The sequence below is a fragment of the Leuciscus leuciscus genome (assembly GCF_965113295.1).
Source record: "Leuciscus leuciscus genome assembly, chromosome: 23".
Taxonomy (NCBI): Eukaryota; Metazoa; Chordata; class Actinopteri; order Cypriniformes; family Leuciscidae; genus Leuciscus; species Leuciscus leuciscus.
In genome coordinates, this window is record NC_138747.1 from 3,832,785 (window position 1) to 3,853,788 (window position 21,004).

General features: G+C 37.6%; 4 protein-coding genes and 1 long non-coding RNA gene across 18 annotated transcripts in view; 2 read left to right on the top strand and 3 right to left on the bottom strand.

The window, feature by feature from the left end:
• Window positions 1-3,103: 3,103 nt before the first annotated feature.
• On the top strand, window positions 3,104-20,509 carry znf362a (zinc finger protein 362a). Of its 7 annotated transcripts, none has more exons than XM_082155872.1 (10): window positions 3,104-3,576; window positions 8,009-8,135; window positions 11,580-11,643; window positions 12,576-12,843; window positions 12,921-13,046; window positions 13,692-14,019; window positions 14,971-15,195; window positions 15,344-15,422; window positions 17,027-17,185; window positions 17,936-20,509. In XM_082155872.1, exons 3-10 carry the CDS (start codon window positions 11,581-11,583, stop codon window positions 18,050-18,052), a joined length of 1,365 nt encoding a protein of 454 aa, XP_082011998.1. In that variant the 5' UTR covers window positions 3,104-3,576; window positions 8,009-8,135; window position 11,580; the 3' UTR covers window positions 18,053-20,509. The 7 variants fall into 7 exon arrangements, with proteins under 7 accessions (XP_082011998.1, XP_082011995.1, XP_082011994.1 ...); XM_082155869.1 differs by lacking the exon at window positions 3,104-3,576 and adding an exon at window positions 7,370-7,584 and having other exon boundaries at window positions 12,597-12,843; XM_082155868.1 differs by lacking the exon at window positions 3,104-3,576 and adding an exon at window positions 7,536-7,584.
• Window positions 3,908-7,235, bottom strand: LOC309487943 (uncharacterized protein). 3 transcript variants are annotated; one of them, XM_082155948.1, is made up of 3 exons: window positions 5,715-7,235; window positions 5,157-5,228; window positions 3,908-5,078 (listed from the first exon to the last, which is right to left on the bottom strand). In XM_082155948.1, the coding sequence occupies exon 3, from the start codon at window positions 5,053-5,055 to the stop codon at window positions 4,105-4,107; it is 951 nt and encodes a 316-aa protein (XP_082012074.1). In that variant the 5' UTR covers window positions 5,056-5,078; window positions 5,157-5,228; window positions 5,715-7,235; the 3' UTR covers window positions 3,908-4,104. The 3 variants fall into 3 exon arrangements, with proteins under 3 accessions (XP_082012074.1, XP_082012073.1, XP_082012075.1); XM_082155947.1 differs by having other exon boundaries at window positions 5,157-5,307; XM_082155949.1 differs by lacking the exon at window positions 5,157-5,228.
• On the bottom strand, window positions 12,115-12,569 carry LOC309488038. Its single transcript, XR_014201986.1, has 2 exons — window positions 12,405-12,569; window positions 12,115-12,340 (listed from the first exon to the last, which is right to left on the bottom strand). It is a non-coding gene; the product is annotated as an uncharacterized lncRNA (long non-coding RNA).
• On the top strand, window positions 15,435-16,877 carry LOC309487961 (uncharacterized protein). Its single transcript, XM_082155972.1, has 2 exons — window positions 15,435-15,848; window positions 15,907-16,877. Exon 2 carries the CDS (start codon window positions 15,922-15,924, stop codon window positions 16,843-16,845), a length of 924 nt encoding a protein of 307 aa, XP_082012098.1. The 5' UTR covers window positions 15,435-15,848; window positions 15,907-15,921; the 3' UTR covers window positions 16,846-16,877.
• The window catches only part of LOC309487883 (coiled-coil domain-containing protein 30), a 62,370-nt gene continuing 59,522 nt past the window's right edge, over window positions 18,157-21,004 (bottom strand). For all 6 annotated transcript variants that reach the window (XM_082155828.1, XM_082155829.1, XM_082155827.1 and 3 more), the window contains one exon: window positions 18,157-20,878. The gene's annotated coding sequence lies outside the window, so the exon portion shown is untranslated. The remainder of the gene's footprint in view (window positions 20,879-21,004) is intronic.

Sequence of the window (21,004 nt, forward strand, 5' to 3'; positions counted from 1 at the left end):
CTCATTTTTAAGTTTTTCATCTCATTTATTTATTTTATTTTATTTTATTTTATTTTATTTTATTTTATTTTATTTTATTTTATTTTATTTTATTTTATTTTATTTTATTTTATTTTATTTTATTTTATTTTATTTTATTTTATTTTATTTTTTCAAGCAATGATTTTTAATAGTTTAACAGCTATGGAGGGCCAAATTACTTAAAAAATTATTAAATAAATAAAGGTTAAAATATTAAAATAAACGGCACTGATGTGGAGCAAAATTGTTGATTCGAATGACGTTTCACAGAAATACTGGCTTGTGTATCAAATGTCATTTACCGTTGGCAAAAAAAGTTGATTTTGGACTTTGGTCTAATATGGCCAGTATTTGAAATTATTATCATTATGACTCTTGAATTTTTTTTATAAATTTTTTCTAGGTAATGATTATTTTATTTCAAGTAACAAAATGTTTGGTAACACTTTAATTTAAGATGACGTAGTTACACGTTTCTACATGTACTTACTATAGTAATAACAGTGAATTATGCATAATCACAAGTAACTAACCATCAACCAAACCGGGTAACACGTTATTTTACAGTGTCCTTGTTACATGTATACATGTACTTACCATAATATTGTGATGATTAAGAGGAAATTAATGTTCGGTTGTTACAATATTAACAATAAATTATGCATAATGACATGCAACTAACCCTCAACCAAACCCTACCCTAACTCTATAGTAAGTACATGTAGTTGCTTAATATTACTCAGTACTTAAATATATAATTACACTATAACAATGACATCTTAAAATAAAGTGTAACACCCAAACGTAAGTACATGTAGTTAATTAATATTACTCAGTACTTATTTGAGGCAAGTGAAATGTAACTGCATCACCTTAAAATAAAGTGCAACCAAATGGTTTTATGGTTTTAGTTTAAAGGGATAGTTCACTTTGAAATTATTTTTTTGCGCAGACTGGTGCATAGATATATACACTAGATGTCGCCTTAAAGACATTCGTTCCAATGAACTGCCGTAGACAAGGCGACATCTAGTGTATATATCTATGCACCAGTCTGCGTACACGTCAGATCAGATCACTTGGACATGGCTGTGTATAAGAGGTAAAAACGATATAAATACTGTTCGTTTTCTCACACAAACCGCTCGTTTCGTGTCTTAGGCCATCAATGTGTACTTACGATGGGGAATTGTTTTAATTTGGACTCTGTGCATGCTCTTTGAGACAGTGACCATCGACCTGCATTATATGACTGACAGACAAGAACGGTTTGACCTAAAAATATAAAAATTGAAACTACTGCGGAAAAAAAGACACCTACATCTTGGATGCCCTTGAGGTAAGCTAAAACATACCAAAAATTAATTTCAAAGTGAACTATCCCTTTAACTATAATAACTCGGTTGCTAATCAGTGTTGTTATTGAAAACTAAAACTATTTAAAAAAAGGTTTGTGAGTGATTCAATGGCTTGTGAAAGAACAGAACCACAGCTCTTTACAAAATGATCAAATATCGAATGTCGTTTACCATTGGCAAGAGAGTTGGGTCCTGGTCCGATACACCAGTGTTTGAAATGATTTGCAACTTTCGTCTCTTTTCCAAACGGCTGCTGATGATGCATCGCAACGAATCGCTCTTGCCGTCTGAAAACAATGTATTGCAATTTGGCACTTAGTCCTCCAGACTGCAGAAAAATGGCTTGTGTGCGCGGAGAAGAATTGATTTTCCTTGCATTTTTAATGAAATCGTTGCATCAACCTGTGTCCAACAAGACACAGTGAAACTCTGGAGACTTGGGACATTGTTTATGGATCTCACAATGCACACGCTTTCTGTGTTATTACACGATAGCCGCTATCACACAGTCGCCTGCATCATTTGCTGGATACCAAGCAAAGAGTGTAATTGTGTAAGTATCCCTCGGGACACGTGTCCTGTCAAACCTATAGACTTCTTTTGTTCAATGCATCTCTGCAAGAATAGATGCTGTCATACCAATATAACTACAGTAGGTGTGGGTGGGATGAGGTTTCAGTTGGGATACTAGCTTTAAAATGAGACAAAAGTCTGAAAGAATGCTGTCACACTGTCTTAGAGAAACCTCACCATCGTTTTAATGAAATGTTCACTTTCTCACACACTTGATATACGTGAGAGGATGTCACTGCAATGCTTCCGCTTCAGGGAAGTCATTACACTTCGTGGCTGTGTCTCAAAACCTAGTGTGCAACCTATCTAGGCAGCATCTTGGACATCATATGCTGGTTTATATCACACCTAGATATGATTGGGCGTCATAAAGCATTCAAAAACAACTTTAATACTCAAAAGATCAGTATAGATGGGCGACTCAATAGGTTTCGAGATGCAGTCACTTGTGTATCTGATTATCCAAGTTGGTCTTGCTCGCTGTCCTTTCAGTTTTTTTGATCACATGACAAATGCCAACTGTCCAATATGCTGACGTTTTTATAAGCCAAACTGTTATTGCTAACCATTATTTTGAGATATTGAATTATTTTTTGAATTCACTGTAAATCACGGCTTCTAGGGGCTTATTGCTTTATTTTATATATTTTCCATTTTCGTTTTAAAAATTTTCAAATTGTGTTTTGAGTTTTTATTCATTTTCATTTTCAGGTTTAGTTTGTCATTTTAGTACATCGTTAAACTAAATGAAAATAAGAAATAATGCTGCCTCAGCAACTAGCTTAGTGTTTGTATACTTACTACATTTCATTTAATGTTTATTTAAAGTAAAAATATAGTTTTATAGTATAGTTTTAGATGTTTTTGTTAATTGAAATGAACATTAAAATAAGACATTTTGCCTTGGAAGCTATAGCTGAAATAAAATAAGCTTTAAGTTTATTTATATCTATATCTATCTCTATCTATATATATATATATATTTGCTTTCAATGTTTTTTAAGTAACAAAAATGTTTTTATAGTTTTAGTTTAACTATAATAACCCGACTGCTAACCAGTGTTTTTATTAATAACTAAAACTAATGAAATAACTTTTGTTAACTGAAGCTGATATAAAGTAAAATATTAGATGGAAATATTTGAACAAATTGAAAATTTAAAAATGTGTCCCTGGCAAGTTGTTTAAGTTGAAGTACTAAATTTACAAATAAATAAATTAAATAGGAGTATTTAAAAAATAAAATAAAAACACAACCTTACTAAAAACAAACTCAAATTAAAACGAAATCTGTAAATACTTCAAAATATTAATACATTTTCTAACAGTATATACATAATAGTAAAATAACACTGTTTGTAATGCATTTGTCACCCGGTTTTCTGATGTTGAAGGTCTGATCAGAGTTGTTTGCTCTCCTGTGTTTACAGAGATTCACTGCATGTGTCTGTGCAAGTCTGAGACGTTTATGTGCCGTCAGTTGTAGCGTTTGCCCTGTGGTGCTTTTCCAAAAGATCTGCAACTAGAGCTACAAAAGCTTCTAGGGTTTCAGCATACGGTTTCAAGTGCAGCGAAGGGAGACCTCTGGTGTTGAAATGTAGACTTCAAGAGCCTGCAAGCCCAGGTTCGTTTTCTCATTCAGCTTTTGTGATTTGTTCTTCTTTTTACATGTTCGGTCATGAAAGCGTCTTCGTAAATCTTCGGCAAGTTGCGAGGAACTTCAGAGTTTGATGAATGTGCTCATGACAAATTACCAGTGCCTTCAAGCACGTCCGTACACATTAATACTTTATTGCACATTTCGATTTTGTTATGTTAACTCTAAATGCCACTGCTCATATGTCACTATTGTTCTGTGAAGCACAGCATCCCTCGGGCCCTATTCCTTTTTTAGGGAAGCGAAAAACTGGTTTGGGTTTAAAAATAACACAACTATCTCATATGAAACCAGCTGGTGCTCTCAAAATGAACCGTTTCTTTATTTTGCACAGAAAATGCTCCTCATGAACTCCTAACACATCTGTTTCTGCAACCTTTATTTGCATTTGTCACAGGCGATCCATCAGATGCATTTGCATGGACATTGACAGGTCAGGCAATCTCCTTTCGCAGTTTTCATCTATCAGAGTTCACACTTTTTACACGCCGTCACTTACAGATCCGGGAGTCTGTTGACCGAATGAGATAAAAGTTTGAAGGTGTTCACCACCAAGTTCTCCAAGTTAAAGATAAGGAGAATATTCCCACTGACGACTGTGGGAAAAACGCAAACCAGAGCCATGCATACCAACCCTGTGAGCGTTTCTTGCCTCAAGCAGGGACTTTCCCTTTCGGGAAGCCAACAGCGTTTTCCTCCAGACCTGTTAAAAACACATTGCTCTGTTTTGACCGCCAATGATGTGACCTCTGGCAGAAGATCGGTTTTAGACTGTGCAAACATTGATGGCTTTTGTTTCTGGCTATAATTGTCTGCCAAACCGGTTTGCTGAGCACACAGGACATCATTCCCAGGACAGGACCATCGTTGCTCCCTGTAAACACACCCGGTCCTGTGAACGCCACAGCTGTTGGCTGTTTTATCTGAGTCAACCAGATTAAGTGACATATGCATTTGCCTGAGGACACCATAGTCCTTTTTCTCACCCATCTGTGTGTTTCTATACGAGTCAGACGGACTTCGGGACCTGAGCCGACCCAAGCTCCCCGTCAAACTCAACAGCACCACCATTGCAGGAAGAACCCAGGATAACTCATCCATGTCGGGAATGCATGTAACGAGGCATCCGCCTCTTCTCAAACAGGCCTCCACAGAGAACCGTTCCAGCGTCCAGTCATGACTGCAGTAGATGCCACTCACAATCCATGCTAGGAGACATCCAAAACAGCCAACAGTCCTAGAAAGACAATCAGATCCAATTGAATTTTGCTCCCAGCGTCCCGTGGTTCTCCTGTCTTGAGCGCGCAGCAGATTTACCAGCAACTCCACCGCGATCAGAGGCGGCGTCAGCAACAGCACGACTCCATAGGCCTGGCAGAGAAACAGCAGGAATCGAAGGGCGACGACATCCGAAGACACGTTAAACGGCATCAACCAGAACTCCATGAGCCGGACGCAGAGCAGAAACACTGGAGGGACAGAAAACAGGCGTCAGACTGATGAGTTAAAGGAAAACGAGGAGAAAGTGTGTGTGTGGCTCTGCTTACGGGTGACGGCGAGGTCTGTGAATAACAGCAGGCAGCAGCAGCAAACACTGACCGCAGTGATGGTGTGTGTGACTACAGACGGACACAACAGCACACTGCTCATCAGTTTACACACACACACACGGAGCGCAGCATCCAGAACACCCTCCATCTGCACAGAACAGACCAGTCAGGTGATGATGCACAAGAAAGTCAATTTATCCAGGCCCAAGATACATTAAAATTGGTTTTCTTAATACACAGAACTGGTCTTATTGTGGAGGATCCATAATGGCATCTGATCTTATTTCCCCCCAAAAATGTTTGAAATGTCTATCATGTTCAACTTCTATAATGTCTTCTATAACCTGTGTGTTTTTGTGTGTGTACTTGTACAACTATCTTTGTGTGAGGCCTGGTTTACGCATGTTTTATACTTTACACACACATATACGTACATACATGAAAATAACAGTATAAAAAAAGCATGCATATCTAAATAATTAAATAAAATCAAGAGCATTTGGTCAATTGCAATGCCATAATTCCAGGGCCAGTCCGAGCTGATTCCTCACTCACCAGAACGCAGAGATGAAGTGATGCAGCAAAGCCTGTGAGATCTGAGGTTCTTCACGTGATGCAGCGCTGAAACCACAGATCCCAGTGAAGCTCTAGCAAAGGAGCTGGAGGAACATTAGCCAAGGCACTTAGGAGACACCGAACACAGCAGCACTCACTCATTCTTTGTGAGTTTTTCAGAGTGTGTGTGTGCATTTCTCTTCACCCTCCCCCCCCGGTGGGACGTGTCTAAACAGTCAAGCTCTCACCTGGACTCAGAAGCACGTGTCTGTGCAGTGGGAGTGTCAGTGCTAGACTAGATCTCACAGAAACCAGTCCATCTGCTTCCTCCTCAAACACAAGTGTTCAGATGTGTATGTGTGAGGCAGATCTCGTGACACTGACAGCACGCGTCACGGTTCATTGAGTTTTATTTGAAACACTGACGGCGTGCGAACACTAAAGAGCTCCTGTAAGAACACTGAAGGGTGTTTTAAAACCCGTGAATCCTGGAACGGTCAGACTGAAGCAGACTGTGCTCCCGCTGCCATCTATCGTTCAGTTAAGAGAATGACAATCAACTAAGACACTAAAGAAAGGAAATTTACTTTAAAAATGTCAATGTTGCGCTTCATCATAAAAATCTTTTAATCTAAAGTCTTGTGCTTCTTAAATGCTTGAAATTGGTTTTGCAGACAATTACAGATCGAGTTCACGGATTATAAACGGTGTAAACTATATTTTTTGAAAAGGATGAGTTGGAACAGATGAAGATAAGACATCCTAAAAAGTGGTAATTCACCCAAAAATGAAAATTATCCCATAATTTACTCACCCTCAAGCCATCCTAGGTGTATATGACCTTCTTTCAGTCGAACACAGTCAGAGTTTTATTAAAAAAATACCCTGGCTCTTCCACGCTTTATAATGGGAGTGAATGTTAGCTTATATTTTGAAGCCCAAAAAAGCGCATCCATCCATCATAAAAGTAATCCATACGGCTCCAGGGGTTAATAAAGTCCTGAAGAGAAGCGATGTGTTTTTGTAAGAGACATATCCATATTTGTAACTTTATAAACTATCATCACTGGCTTCCGTTAACGGCCGTATGCGAGTCAAGTTCCGGCAGAAGAGTGACCTCTGACCTGACGCATGACGAGTGACCTCTGACCTGACGCATGACGAGTGACCTCTGACCCGACGCATGACGAGTGACCTCTGACCCGACGCATGACGAGTGACCTCTGACCTGACGCATGAGTAGTGAGGAGTAGTGTAAGCTTAGGTGAGAATAGACGCCTCTCGTGGCTCAAACAAATAGAGCTGGGCAACAAACTCAAGCTTCTTCAACATTTCTCTTTAAAAAATAATAATTTTAGATTTCTAAATCCGCGTTCGTCAATACATCATGTGTCGTCGGGTCAGAGGTCACTCTTCCGCCAGAACTAGACTCTGGTACGGCTGTTACTAGAAGCCAGTGATTATAGTTTATGAAGTTATAAACATGGATATTTTTATTACACAAACGCTTCGCTTCAGAAGGTCTTTATTAACCCCTGGAGCCGTATGGATTACTTTTATGATGGATGGATGCGCTTTTTTGGGCCTCAAAATATAAGCTAACATTCACTCCCATTATAAAGCTGGGAAAAGCCGGGATATTATTTAATATAACTCAGATTGTGTTTGACTGAAAGAAGAAAGTCATATACACCTATGGTTTAAGGGAAAGTAAATCATGGGATAATGTTTTATTTTGGGGTGTACTATCCCTTTAAGAAAATATCCAGAGTGTGCAGAGCTGGAATCTTGACAAAGAAGCTCAAATGCCTTCATTTTTGTTGTTGTTTGTTTCATATGTTTAGGTCACTGCATAATTCTCATAACAATGGTATTTCATAGGTCTGATGACTTTATTTAGATGTTGAAAATTGTAGCCTCAATAATAACTAGTAAATGTTATCCAACTTTTGGCTGGTAGTATTAGAGTATATTGTGTTGTTTTTGTCTGCACATCATATCTCTATTCTGTTCCTACCCAAATTAATGCATATAAATGTTGATATTATATGTATATGCATATTATGTTATAAAAATGCGTATTATATGTTGGTCATGAGACTGACTGTGTGATCTGTTATGAGTCAGGCAATCCATATCTCAGTATCTCATCCATATCTCAGTGCCTGTAAATCACTTCCCGGACTTCTCAGAGGAATGGAATGAACACGAAATGTTCTCGAGTCCTGATTTTGTGTGATTTTCTGGCTTGTGCTCTGCTGTATGTTTGATCATATACATGGTTTCTCCTCTAGCTGTGTCTGCAGCACCAGAAGTGAACGACAGGCGACCCGGAAGGTCTGAACTCCCTCCGAAGGCAAAGCCGAAACAACATCTCAACCTTTCTATAAATCTAGTAAATCCACCGTCGAGGTCTGTAAGGTATGTCTGTGTGTCTCTTTTCACATTCACGAATGCATAGAATTTTTTGACGTTTGCACGATGCAGTGAAACGATGCTAGTTACCACAGTCATTCGAGCGAGCAAAAAAGTTCAAATAAAAGAAAAAAAAAATCAAAAGCAGTTTCGTGTTGCAACAATATTCCCTCTGCGCTCTTCTGCATAAACACGTCAGGATAGAAATGTTACATTTTCGCGGGAGGGATGCGCGTCTGTTTCCATTTGTGTGTGTTTTTCGCATCGCATGATTGTTGTAGGAAGTCTCTCGTTTTTTTTTTTCCTCCTCTGTTTTTTTTTTTCCTCCTCCAGCCGGGCTATTCAAACCTGCAGATCTAAGTAAACAATCATTCACACACTTAATGCAAATAATGCGGCGTTTTTACGCGTCGCTCCTTTGATCTGAATTCACGCGCTTTATTTTTGTCGCTAAAAAATTTGGGATCTGCAGAATATGGCGCCCTGTCCTTATAAAAATAAGACAGGCTGCCATTTTTGTTTTCCTTTTGTCTGAAATTTTTAATAAAACTGTCTGAGAATGCGGGAGAGGCAGACACCGGGGACCTGCACTTTCTGGAGCCACGATTTTGCGAGATTTTCCGGATCTTTTTAATTTGATGTTTGATCAAAGACGACGTGCTTTAATTGGGAATGATTTCAAGGATGCCGATAGAATAAAAGAAAAAGTTGAGTAAGTTTTATCTCAGTTTATATGAAAGACTCAGAGGCGTGTCATTCCTCGCCAAAATGTGTATTTGATATTTACATGTTGTTTAAAGGTGCTTATTTGAGTATTAAATAGTTTTAAATGTTATAGGCAGCCTGTAACTCACAGACTTCTTCACCTCAGCTTCATTTAAATGAGACGAAAACTGGGGATATAGGAAGAAGTCTTTGTATTTTGCGATTTAATTCTAAAATGGGTTTCACTTTATTTTAAGGTGTCTTTGTGACCGTGTAATTATACATTTAAGTACTGAGTAATATTAATCAACTACATGTACTTACTATAGGGTTAGGTTTAGGGTTAGTTGCATGTAATTATGCATAATTTACTGTTATTACTATGGTAAGTACATGTTACAAGGACACTGTAAAATAAAGTGTTACCGAAATACTTACTATGGGGTTAGTTGCATTGCATGTAATTAAGTATAATTTATAATTATTACTATAGTAACTACATGTAACATATCTGTAACAATGGCACTGTAAAATAAAGTGTTACCCTAAAATGAATCATTCGACTCAATTTTAAAACTATTTTTGTAATGCACCTCAGATTAATGCCAATCTAAGTACAGTTACATGGTACTTCCCTGTTTGTTTGTTATTTGGTGGACATTTACTATGGTAATACCATGATATTTTTGGAAATACTTGTCAGATATGAATTTCAGTGCCACATTAGTTGAGATCTTCATAATAATTAATTATAAATTAGTTAGTGCAGATAAGCCATTTTGTATCTGAAAGTTTTTTTTACAAAACAATGCATTTTAATGTCTTTATACTAGTATTCATACAACTAACAATCCAGCACTGTACCGTGGTCTCACCACAGTAATTTATTTTTATATAGAAAAATGATTCCTTCAAGTGGTTGCATTGAACAAACAGGAACAATGACGCTCATCCTTCCGCTCAACCCAATCTTTACCTGCTCTGTTTTGCCCGTTGGGAACTCTGGACCTTTAGAAACGTTTCCATACGGTGTGATTACTTAAGGCGTATCATTTTCATACATTTCGTCTATGACACCGTGCTATGAATGTTTTGGCAGTGCTTATGGGTCTTGAGAGTGTTTGACTAAGGGGCCTTGCAGAGAAATTCATTTACCGCAGCCAAAAATAATAAAAGCGATATGTCCAGACCCTGCTGAATATTTCCTTAATGATGCTGAAAGGGTGTCTGTTTCACTTCCTGCTAAAACTGAGGGGTAGAGTTTTCACTTTTCCATATGAATCAGACGCTGCAGTTGACATTTTTAGGTTTTAACACTCAGAGACTCAAATATCATCATTTTCTTTTCTCTTTGTCACTTTGCAGTCAATGTAGTTTTCAGATCGATTTAATAAAGTGCTTTTTGTTTATTATTTTTTTCTAAATAATACGAGACTCAACTTAATTTTTAAGGTTAGTTTAATATGATTTAAGTTGAAATGACTTGTACCGCTATTTTGAGTACTTAACAATTTAAGGCAGCAACAGAACTTAAGTTTTCAAGTTAAAATAGGTTGAAATCTTTTACATTGTTGTGATAAGACTAACATAATCTGAAGAAGTTTGCACCATCACAGCAAAGCATATTTACTAAAAAAATGTAATGCATTTGTATTTTGCCATATCAATCCAACACGTAATCCTCAAGTGTTGCATTAAGAAGTTATTTGTTTGATTTTCCCAATGGGCGTCACGTTGAGGCATTATTTATTAATCTGCTATAGGTGTGTGAACTGTGTGAACAAACAGTGTGATGTTGCCCGAAATACTTGTTCCGTGTTGTATGATATTAATACCACTGTGTCATGAAAAATATGACGTAATGTACCAATGCATTTAAAGGCACAGTCTACAATTAATGTGTTAGTATTAGTGCAAGTCTTCAACAAAAAGATCTTTTGAACAATGGGAGTGATTCCATGTCACTGTAATAAAGCTTTACTATAACTCTGTACATGAAGCCAGATCCTAGTGTTTGATCTGTTTGATTTAAATCAGAATTACATCTTTTAACTAACCTCTGATATACGTCCCTGCTGGTCATGTTCTGTTATCAGTATTTTCTTGAACATCCTGTTTTATTCTCAAATATGACACTTTATGGAAGTTAAATGGGTTGTGAATGTTGTTTCTCAACTGATATACTGTTTAATTGAAGTTTTTTCCTTAGATTAGATCTGTATTTCTTATCAATATAGAATCCGGGGAGGTCAGACCTAATCTATACAATACATATTTTCCTGTTTATTTCAGTCGCCTCAGTTTCATTCATTCACATATGAGCCGAGAGCCTTTAGTGAGAATTTGTACATTTTGTAAACAATCCCACAATCCTTGTTTGCTTTTCATAGTATTGTCTTTCCCCTGGTTTCACAGACAAGGTTTAAGTCTAGTCCCAGACTAAAATGCATGTTTGAGCGGTTTCAACTGAACGCAACTTGCACTGACATATCTTGAAATATGTCACTGCCATTGTTTTGTCTCAAGATGTACACCAGTAATGTTACTTAAATGTCCTTATTGAACTAAGGCTCTATTTTAGCCTTGTCTGTGAAACCAGGCCATAATCTGGGAATCTATCTGTCCAAAATGTATGCAATCCCAAAAAGGATCCATTTGGTTGGTTGTTATCCTAGGATTGGGCAAGTAATAGTGAATGACTTCAAATAAAGCATCATTAATCAAACATGACTTTGTGTGTTTCAGAATGGCAGAACCTAGATTTAATAATCCATACTTCTGGCCTCCTCCACCTTCTATTCCTGGTCAGGTAAGGAAAATGAACGTGCATCAATGGACAGACATAATTAATCCCTGTCTTTATATTTTTTCATTTACTTTAGTTCTAGACAACCAGTCTTCAGAATCATTGTTGTTTACTAGTTGTCTTAAGTAACAGATAAGAGTGCGATTACTATATAACAGTCAGATCTTTCTCTAGTCAGCAAATGCTCTTAACCTCGTAAAGACTGACGTGTGAAATAATAGTACAATTTTTATTTTTTTGTTAAGTATTATATTTGATACATCAGTGTTTTATGACTCATATATGAAGCTCATAGGAGGAAAAACACCTCATTTTATTCAAAGGCCCAAACTGAGCAAAAATATGCAATTGCTGATATTTATGTGGCCAAAAAGAAAGATGAATTCTGATATAACGGTATAAAAGACTACTTTTATAAAATGCATATAAATATCATTTGTCATTTGTCACACACAATATGTCTTGGTAAGATGATACTTGAATGCTTCGTTTTTATTGTGGAGGGAAACATGTAATACAAGGCAATACAATGATGATTAAGAGATGTACAAATGAAAAAGCCTGAGTCATATTTGATATTCACATTTTCTAATTTTCTAAACAATGATGTATGGATAATCAAGTAAACCTAAGCTTCTTCAGTCCAGTAGGTATTTATCTTGAAATATTACTAACAATATAAAAGTTATTCTTTCATTTACTTCATAAGAATCAGTAAAGATTTCACAGAAAAGTTTTTAGAATGATACTAAAAGGTGTTTTACTTGCTAAAAAAGTAAAAATGATCAATCAGACGACAGAAGGCATGTAGTAGATTTTTTATGTTGATCATTTAAAGGCCTAAAATATGCATAAAAAAATGCATATCAAACATGATACAGCAGGCTAAACATGGGGTTAAACATGAGTTCTTCTCATCATGTCGGGACCATCAGGTTGATCTCACTTTTTCCCAGCTGGATAATCTCGTGCTGATCAACAAGATCAAAGAACAGCTGATGGCGGAGAAAATCAGACCTCCACACCTGCCGCCCACTTCTGTCCCTTCCCAGCAGCCCTTGCTGGTTCCACCCACGTCCACAGAAGGCGGGCAGCACAATATATCGACGCCCAAGCTGCAGCAGATGCCAGGACTCCACGTGCACAACAGCTCCCAGCCCGACATCGCCCTGCACGCCCGACCCGCCTCCAGCTCCGTCGCAGGTAAACCCTCACGGCATGGAGCAGAGCTGCTCACTGACACGCGTGCGCACTGCTAACTGTGCTCTTCACTCGGGCAGGTCGTATTCTGGGTGACGTCAACTTGAACCTGGACGATAAGACTGCCATTAAAGCAAGGGGATTGTGGGAAGACTGGCATTTGCGGCAAATCATAGACCAGCCATCCAGAGCCAATCATCTTTCAGGTATGTGCATGTAAAATATTGTAATTGTTTAATGCAATTATGTTTTTGCCATTATATACTTATAGAGGACCTATTATGCTTTTTTTTCCATATTCAACTTTCTTTAGTGTGTAATGTTGCTGTTTGAGGTCTGCAAAGTCCCTCCAGCGAGAGTTATTCTCTATATCAGTGTCACTGTTTCTGAACTCCCTGAAACCTGTAGTCTTGAGTTCTCTTCCGGGAACGAACACGTCACAATATTCCTCATTCAAATAATTCCCGTAGAGGCATATGCAAATTAAAGGGGCGGGGCTTGATTGAGTTAGTAAGTAGTGTGTTGAAACTCACGATTATGATAAGGGGCGGGACATTTTCCAAACACACTTGAAGCACTTGACCAGTCTGGTCCAGCCGACCAATCACAACACACTGTTCCAGCCGACCAATCAGAGCACATTGTGCTTTTTTCGGAAGGAGGGGCTTCATAAAGAAAGGAACTAAACAGAGTGTTACTGACAGACTGGGAAAAGAGGTGCTGCAACAATGGAGAATATGTGAAAACAATAAACATTCAGAATGAAAACCTGTTGTAGTAGAGCCCAAAAATAAAATCAAGACTTTGTAAAAGTGCATAATATGGCCTCTTTAATTGAGATATATTTTCAGGACTGTCACTGACGTCTTCTCGAACTGCCAACCTCAACACGTCAGACAGCGTGACTCCGACCACCCCGACCACTCCAACCACCAGCAGTCAGACTCTTTCCCCAAACCTCATCTCAGGACTGGCCGGCGGGCCCGGGATGGAGGCTTTCAAAAACAGCGGAGGACTGGCAGGACTGCTGGGTCCACCTCCCAAGAGCATAGGACGAGGTCGCAAAAAGATCAAAGCTGAAAACTCCTCTGGGCCGCTCTTAGTCGTTCCCTACCCGATCCTGGCCTCTGGAGTCGACCAATCATCTGGCATCCCTGCCAAAGAGGGCAAAACATACAGGTAGAAGTTGAAGGGTGCATTTCATGATGATTTATGTTTAAAGGAACACTTCGGCCCAAAATATTCTCCTCTAGTATTGCTCTCATATTTATTGCATGCATTTCATTTGCATAGAGATGTGGTGCATCAAGACAGTAAAGGTGCAAAGTCATGGGTTCGATTCCCAGGGAATGCATGAACTGATAAATTGCTTACTTTGAATAAGAGCAAATAAAAGATAAAAGCATCTGCCAAATTCATAAATGTTATTTAAATAGCAGTGTTATAGCGATTTAAAATAGTTGTCTTTTTGCACAAATAATTTGTGGTTATGAATTAATTTGAATTTAATTAATTTAAGAAAAATAATAATAATTCTATTGTACAATACAACTGCAAAATTACAATTCAAAATTGTATGGCTGTTTTAATTTCTTTATTTTCAAAAGTTAAACCGTCAAGCTTTTATTTAGTCAGAACGATCTTAAAGCTTCTCTTTTGTTGACAACAGCCGGTTTATAAGTTTGGAAAGATGGTTGGCACATGTTGTGTTGCTAAATGCTTGAGTGGATCAGCATTTACTGTGAACACAGTGCATATATTTATTTAATATTTATCTGATTTGATAATCAGCCAATGTCGTGATTCCGTTTTAATCCTGCAGCCCTAGATGTAAATATTGATGAATGATAACGATGATGAACATCAAACAGCATTGATTTTTTGTGTGTCTCATCTTGGTTTGATCTCTTGGTCCAAATCCAAATTGAATGGAATTCCCTTCCGTTGCAAGTGTCTTTTCACCGTAATATATGGCTCCAAACTGCAGTATATGTCATCTATAGAGATTAGCTTCCATAAATTGCTTTTATACCATTTGCAAACAGTACTAACCACATAAATAATTCTCCTGAGTCCCCCACATACCACCATTTTCAAAAAAAATAATAGATTTTTTTCCACATTTTGCAGATGTAAAGTGTGTCCGCTGACGTTCTTCTCCAAGTCGGACATGCAGATACACTCCAAGTCCCACACGGAAGCAAAGCCCCACAAGTGCCCTCACTGCACCAAGTCCTTCGCCAACGCGTCCTACCTGTCTCAGCACCTGCGCATTCACCTGGGAGTGAAGCCTTATCACTGCTCCTACTGCGAGAAATCCTTCCGCCAGCTCTCCCACTTACAGCAGCACACCAGGTACTGTAAGAGCTTGACAAGCGTGATGTGTACAAATACAACTAGCGATCGCATGGTATTACCAGAAGGATATTTCGAGATTGTAAGACATTTAATCTTGTGTTTTTACATTTTCCATCACCTTGTGTTTGTGTTTTGCATTCTACAGAATCCACACAGGTGATCGGCCGTATAAATGTCTCCATCCAGGCTGTGAAAAGGCCTTCACGCAGCTCTCCAATCTGCAAGTAAGACCCAACTATCTCTTCTTTTGTAATCGTTCACATACTTCATTAAAGGGATAGTTCACACAAAAATGAAAATTCTGTCATTAATTACTCCAAACCCATAAGACTTTCGTTCATCTTCAGAACACGAATGAAGATCTTTCATTTTGACGCTTCAAAAAGTTCATAAAGAGATCGTAAAACTAATCCATATGAATTGAATCCAAATATTTCTGAAGAGACTCGATCACTTTATATGATGAACAGATTGAATTTAGACTTTTATTCACATATAAACACTCATCAACTCACACATCATTTGTGGTAAACGGAAGCTCAATCATGTTCGTTAGATGTGAGAGAACCAATGAGGTTCATTCTCGTGTTACGCATCACGTTTGAGCTTCAGCAAGAACCAATGAGGTTCATTCTCGTGTTACGCAGCACGTTTGAGCTTCAGCAAGAACCAATGAGGTTCATTCTCGTGTTACGCAGCACGTTTGAGCTTCAGCAAGAACCAATGAGGTTCATTCTCGTGTTACGCAGCACGTTTGAGCTTCAGCAAGAACCAATGAGGTTCATTCTCGTGTTACGCAGCACGTTTGAGCTTCAGCAAGAACCAATGAGGTTCATTCTCGTGTTACGCAGCACGTTTGAGCTTCAGCAAGAACCAATGAGGTTCATTCTCGTGTTACGCAGCACGTTTGAGCTTCAGCAAGAACCAATGAGGTTCATTCTCGTGTTACGCAGCACGTTTGAACTTCAGCAAGAACCAATGAGGTTCATTCTCGTGTTACGCAGCACGTTTGAGCTTCAGCAAGAACCAATGAGGTTCATTCTCGTGTTACGCAGCACGTTTGAGCTTCAGCAAGAACCAATGAGGTTCATTCTCGTGTTACGCAGCACGTTTGAGCTTCAGCAAGAACCAATGAGGTTCATTCTCGTGTTACGCAGCACGTTTGAGCTTCAGCAAGAACCAATGAGGTTCATTCTCGTGTTACGCAGCACGTTTGAACTTCAGCAAGAACCAATGAGGTTCATTCTCGTGTTACGCAGCACGTTTGAGCTTCAGCAAGAACCAATGAGGTTCATTCTCGTGTTACGCAGCACGTTTGAGCTTCAGCAAGAACCAATGAGGTTCATTCTCGTGTTACGCAGCACTTTTGAGCTTCAGCAAGAACCAATGAGGTTCATTCTCGTGTTACGCAGCACTTTTGAGCTTCAGCAAGAACCAATGAGGTTTGTTTTTGCGCGTCAAGCCGGTTCGGTTGAGCTTCTGTTTAAGTCCGCTGATCAATGTTTATATGTAAATAAAAGCCTAAATTCAATCTGTTCATCATATAAAGCGATCGAGTCTCTTCAGAAAATTCGTACTAAACCGCTCAATTCATATGGATTAGTTTTACGATCTCTTTATGAACCCCTTGAAGCATCAAAGTGGTAGTTGCGTAACTGTCAATGGAGGGACAGAAAGATCTCGGGAGAGTAAATAATGACAGAATTAAAATTTTTAGGTGAACTCACTTTAACTATAATTACCCTGACCTCAATCCACCTGGATTCCTTCATCTGTCTGTGTGAGTGTGTGTGTGTTGGTGTATAACAAGAGCGTTGTGTTTCTGCAGTCCCACCAGAGATCACATAATAAAGACAAGCCTTACAAGTGCTCCAACTGTTACCGCGCTTACTCTGACTCCGCCTCCCTCCAAATCCACCTGTCGGCTCACGCTATCAAAAACGCCAAGGCGTACTGTTGCAGCATGTGCGGTCGAGCCTACACCTCTGTGAGTACATCATCTTTCCTCATCATCTTCAGCGTTCTCAAACTCGCAGACCAAGAACATGTGACATGCTGGATGCGCAAAAAATGCTTTTATAATTAATATTCATGCAGCATTTATGACCTAACATTATTTGAGAGATTAAAAAATGCAGGATCATAAAAAAAATAAAATAAAAAAAAGTCTATGCATAAAGGTTATTAAAATGATGGGGGGAAAATGAAATGGTGAACAGTTATAGTAAATGCAGTTCATATATATATATATATATATAATAAGATTGAGATTTTTATTATCATCATTATTTATTAAAAATGTAAAGCTATTTTAACAGTTTCAGAACAAATAGAAATGTGATTATGTAAAATAAAATGTGACCATTTAAATGAAATGTTTTTTATTTATTTAAATATCTTATTTATTTAAAGTTTATTTTAAACTTCCCAAGTAGTACCACAGGTTGAGATGCGCTGGGATGTTAATTTTTTTTTTTTTTTTTAAATAGATCAAGAATTAGAAATGTAAAATAAAAAGTGCGACAATTTATTATTTGACAATTGGTATTTTAAATATATGTATTTAAATGTCCACAGTACCACAGTTTGAGAACCAACGGGATGTGTCATTTCCAATTAAATCAACTCTTTTAGGATCTAGTGAACATGTTCAGGCAGTTTATAGTCTTCTAGCAATATATGCAATCATTGTTTTTCATGCACATCTTTAATCTTGTGATATAACGTCCCTTCCCAGGAGACCTACCTTATGAAGCACATGTCCAAGCACACGGTGGTAGAACATCTGGTGAGTCAACACTCGCCGCAAAGGACCGATTCCCCCAACGTTCCCGTTCGCATTTCCCTCATCTGAGCTCCCGGTCCTGCGGTCAGTCTTTCCCAATCTTGGCATAAGCAAGCAAAATCGCCTGTTCTCGGTGGTTTGACTTATTTTTTTTTTTAGTGTGTGTGTGTGTGTGTGTGTGTGTGTGTGTGTGTGTGTGTGTTTGTTAGTCTGTTTAATTTTTGAGAACATTCCAAAAGGTATTAGACTGTGTGGATAGAGGCTCAAAACACAGCAGCGATTTCGGAAGGTTCTAGTACACGCGTTACTCTTCTTGAACTCATTGTTGAGTCGAGAAGGAATAATCGGGAAATCCAAAGATGGTTTCACAGCACTTTCAGGCCACACAGGTTTGGCTTTAAACGTTTCTGGTCTGTTATGACAATAAAGGCATTGCTCTTGGCAGCTAAACGTTTGGGACTGTAGGTATTATGCATTATAAAATCAGAAGACATACGTTGTATGTTTTAAGCTTGGACCAAGTCCAGTACCTCCTCTCATATTTTTCTATGCTGTCTGGGAAAAATCCCCTTCTCTTGGGCAACTCAGAGTTGGTTTAGAGACCAATGGTCTTGTGTTTTGATAATGTCAATCGTAAAATGTTTTTCTTTCCTTGCTTGTAGGGAAATTGTACTAAAAATAAGTTTAGCATTCAAGTAAACTTCTCAAGAGGACTGTTATAAATCTGCAGAGGACTTTACTGACAAATCAGCACATTTAAGATGTTTTACGAGATTCATCTTTGTGCTTTACAAAAATGTTTTATTGTCTGGTGCCAAAAATTTAATATGAAAATGGCGTTTTTGGCGTGAACACGTACAGCGTTTCGAATTCACACTTTAAAAAAGTGTAAACTTGCACCAACTCAAACCCCCTGCGTTATGTTACGGATGTCAGCATGCATTTGACATTCTAGATGGGTGAGAACTGTCAGGAAATGTCCACAATCTTATATTTTGCATAAAGAAAATGAAGGTTTTTATTTTTTCATTTTTTTTTGCATTAAAGGCAGTATTTTCATCCCCTTATTATTTAAATTGTAGAGTACATTTGTACGTATGGTAGTATTTGATAGTATTTGTTGTATCGGTAACACTTTACAATAAGGTCTCACTTGTTAACATTGAACTAACAGTGAGCAATGTATTTTTCATTAATCTTTGTTATACTATGGGACTGTTGAATGCTTGAATCTGATTGGTTTGTTATACTCTGGGACTGTTGAATGCTTGAATCTGATTGGTTTGTTATACTATGGGACTGTTGAATGCTTGAATCTGATTGGTTGACGATGTATAAAGTAGTTCCAGGCAGGTTTTGACCACATTACAGTTCCATATCACTCCGCCAAATGATTTCGGTTATTTCAAAGGTCCTTACAGCTTACAACAACAAAAGAACCAAACCCACATCGAAACTGACCAAGCAAATAAATATAGTGAACAATAGGATAAAAACAACAGATTAATTCAATGCACAGAAAGCACATACTCTCTCTCTCCCACTCAAACACGTTCGTTAATAAAAATACAGATGTTCATTGTTTGTTCATGTTAGTTCACAGTGCATTAACTAATGTTAACTAATACAACTAAATGCTGTAGAAGTATTGTTCATTGTTAGTTTGTGTAGTACAACTAATGTTAACGAATGAAACCTTATTGTAAAGTGTTACCGTTGTACTAAACTTATTTCATGCTTTTATTTTAATATTAATATTAATTTGGAATAAAAAATTATGTCCAGACAGTTTTTATTACTGTATTACGGTAATGAGATTTAATTTTATTTTCACTTTTCTAGTGGTTTGGGGGGATTTTAGGAGAAAAAAATCTCATTAAAAAATGCTAAAAATCCCAGTGCTCCTACAAAACAGGCTTCATTTTCTTTTATTCATAATACAAATTCCTATTTTTTCTTTTGATTTTGGGTTGAAATATAATGTGGACATGTTCTTGAAATTCAGCCATATGCCGTTTTAAATTTCACACAGGACAGAACAATATTAGGGGGAAAAAAAATAGCTGGATTACAATGCAGAGTTGCCCATGAGATTTGTGTAGCTGAATCGATGTCTAGAATACCTCCTTGGCTTATTATACATGTTTATACTTATTACCATGTTTAAAATATTAACAACTAACATGTTAATTTTACACATTTTAAGCCTTAACCATTTTATCACTAGTTGTTTACCATCACATTTTATATATTTTATACCATATTGGTGTTTACTTGTGTATTCAGTACTTTTTATGTAATTTTATTTCCTAGCATGAACATGCTGTAAATAAACTATACAGTACTTAAGTGTTAACCAGTTTATATAAAATGACTACATGTCTAGTTATTATAAAATATACCTTTTTAATTGTCTTGAAATGTGGTACTCGATAAGATTTGCCTTGGCTGCTACGTGCAAAGTCAAGACGCGCCGGTGGAACGGACTTTGTAAAAGTAAGCAAATAAATATATGAGAAAATTCTGCATCGGTGTGTGTTTATGCATGCTAGGGTGTATCACAAATACTTTTACCTCTGATTATTAAGTCAATGCATTGATGTTAGTGAGACTTGCAAATACTTTCCCTGCTGAAAACAATGCGGAAAGATGTCAGTGTTGAAAACTGATCTTCATGTCTCTTTTGGATGAAGTCATCTGTATTGTGACAAAAAGGGAAAGAGGAGAAGCTTCTGTCCCATTAGAGCAGTTCACACTTCCCGTTTGTCCAATGCTGCAGATATACTCTCAGGTAAGCCAATTAATGACTAATAATAGAATTAATAATGCTCAGTGGTTTCTAGTATGTTGATATCCAGAGTTACACATTTGTGTTTTGGTGTCGGTGGAAGGGAACTTAAAACATTTACATTTATTCATTTAGCTGACGCTTTTATCCAAAGCGACTTACAATTGCTATGTATGTCAGAGGTCGCACGCCTCTGGAGTAACTAGGGGTTAAGTGTCTTGCTCAGGGACACA

What these genes read in the sequence shown, in the direction of transcription:
- LOC309487943 (XM_082155947.1), bottom strand. Translation starts at nt 5,307, where the DNA reads ATGGAGGGTGTTCTGGATGCTGCGCTCCGTGTGTGTGTGTGTAAACTG. An exon ending in CACAGACCTCGCCGTCACCC is followed by an intron (nt 5,079 to 5,156) that starts GTAAGCAGAGCC and finishes CTGTCCCTCCAG; the next exon opens with TGTTTCTGCTCTGCGTCCGG.
- znf362a (XM_082155869.1), top strand. Translation starts at nt 7,440, where the DNA reads ATGTTTTATTTTGGGGTGTACTATCCCTTTAAGAAAATATCCAGAGTG. An exon ending in CACCTTCTATTCCTGGTCAG is followed by an intron (nt 11,644 to 12,596) that starts GTAAGGAAAATG and finishes ACTTTTTCCCAG; the next exon opens with CTGGATAATCTCGTGCTGAT. An exon ending in CGCCTCCAGCTCCGTCGCAG is followed by an intron (nt 12,844 to 12,920) that starts GTAAACCCTCAC and finishes TCACTCGGGCAG; the next exon opens with GTCGTATTCTGGGTGACGTC.
- LOC309487961 (XM_082155972.1), top strand. Translation starts at nt 15,922, where the DNA reads ATGAGGTTCATTCTCGTGTTACGCAGCACGTTTGAGCTTCAGCAAGAA.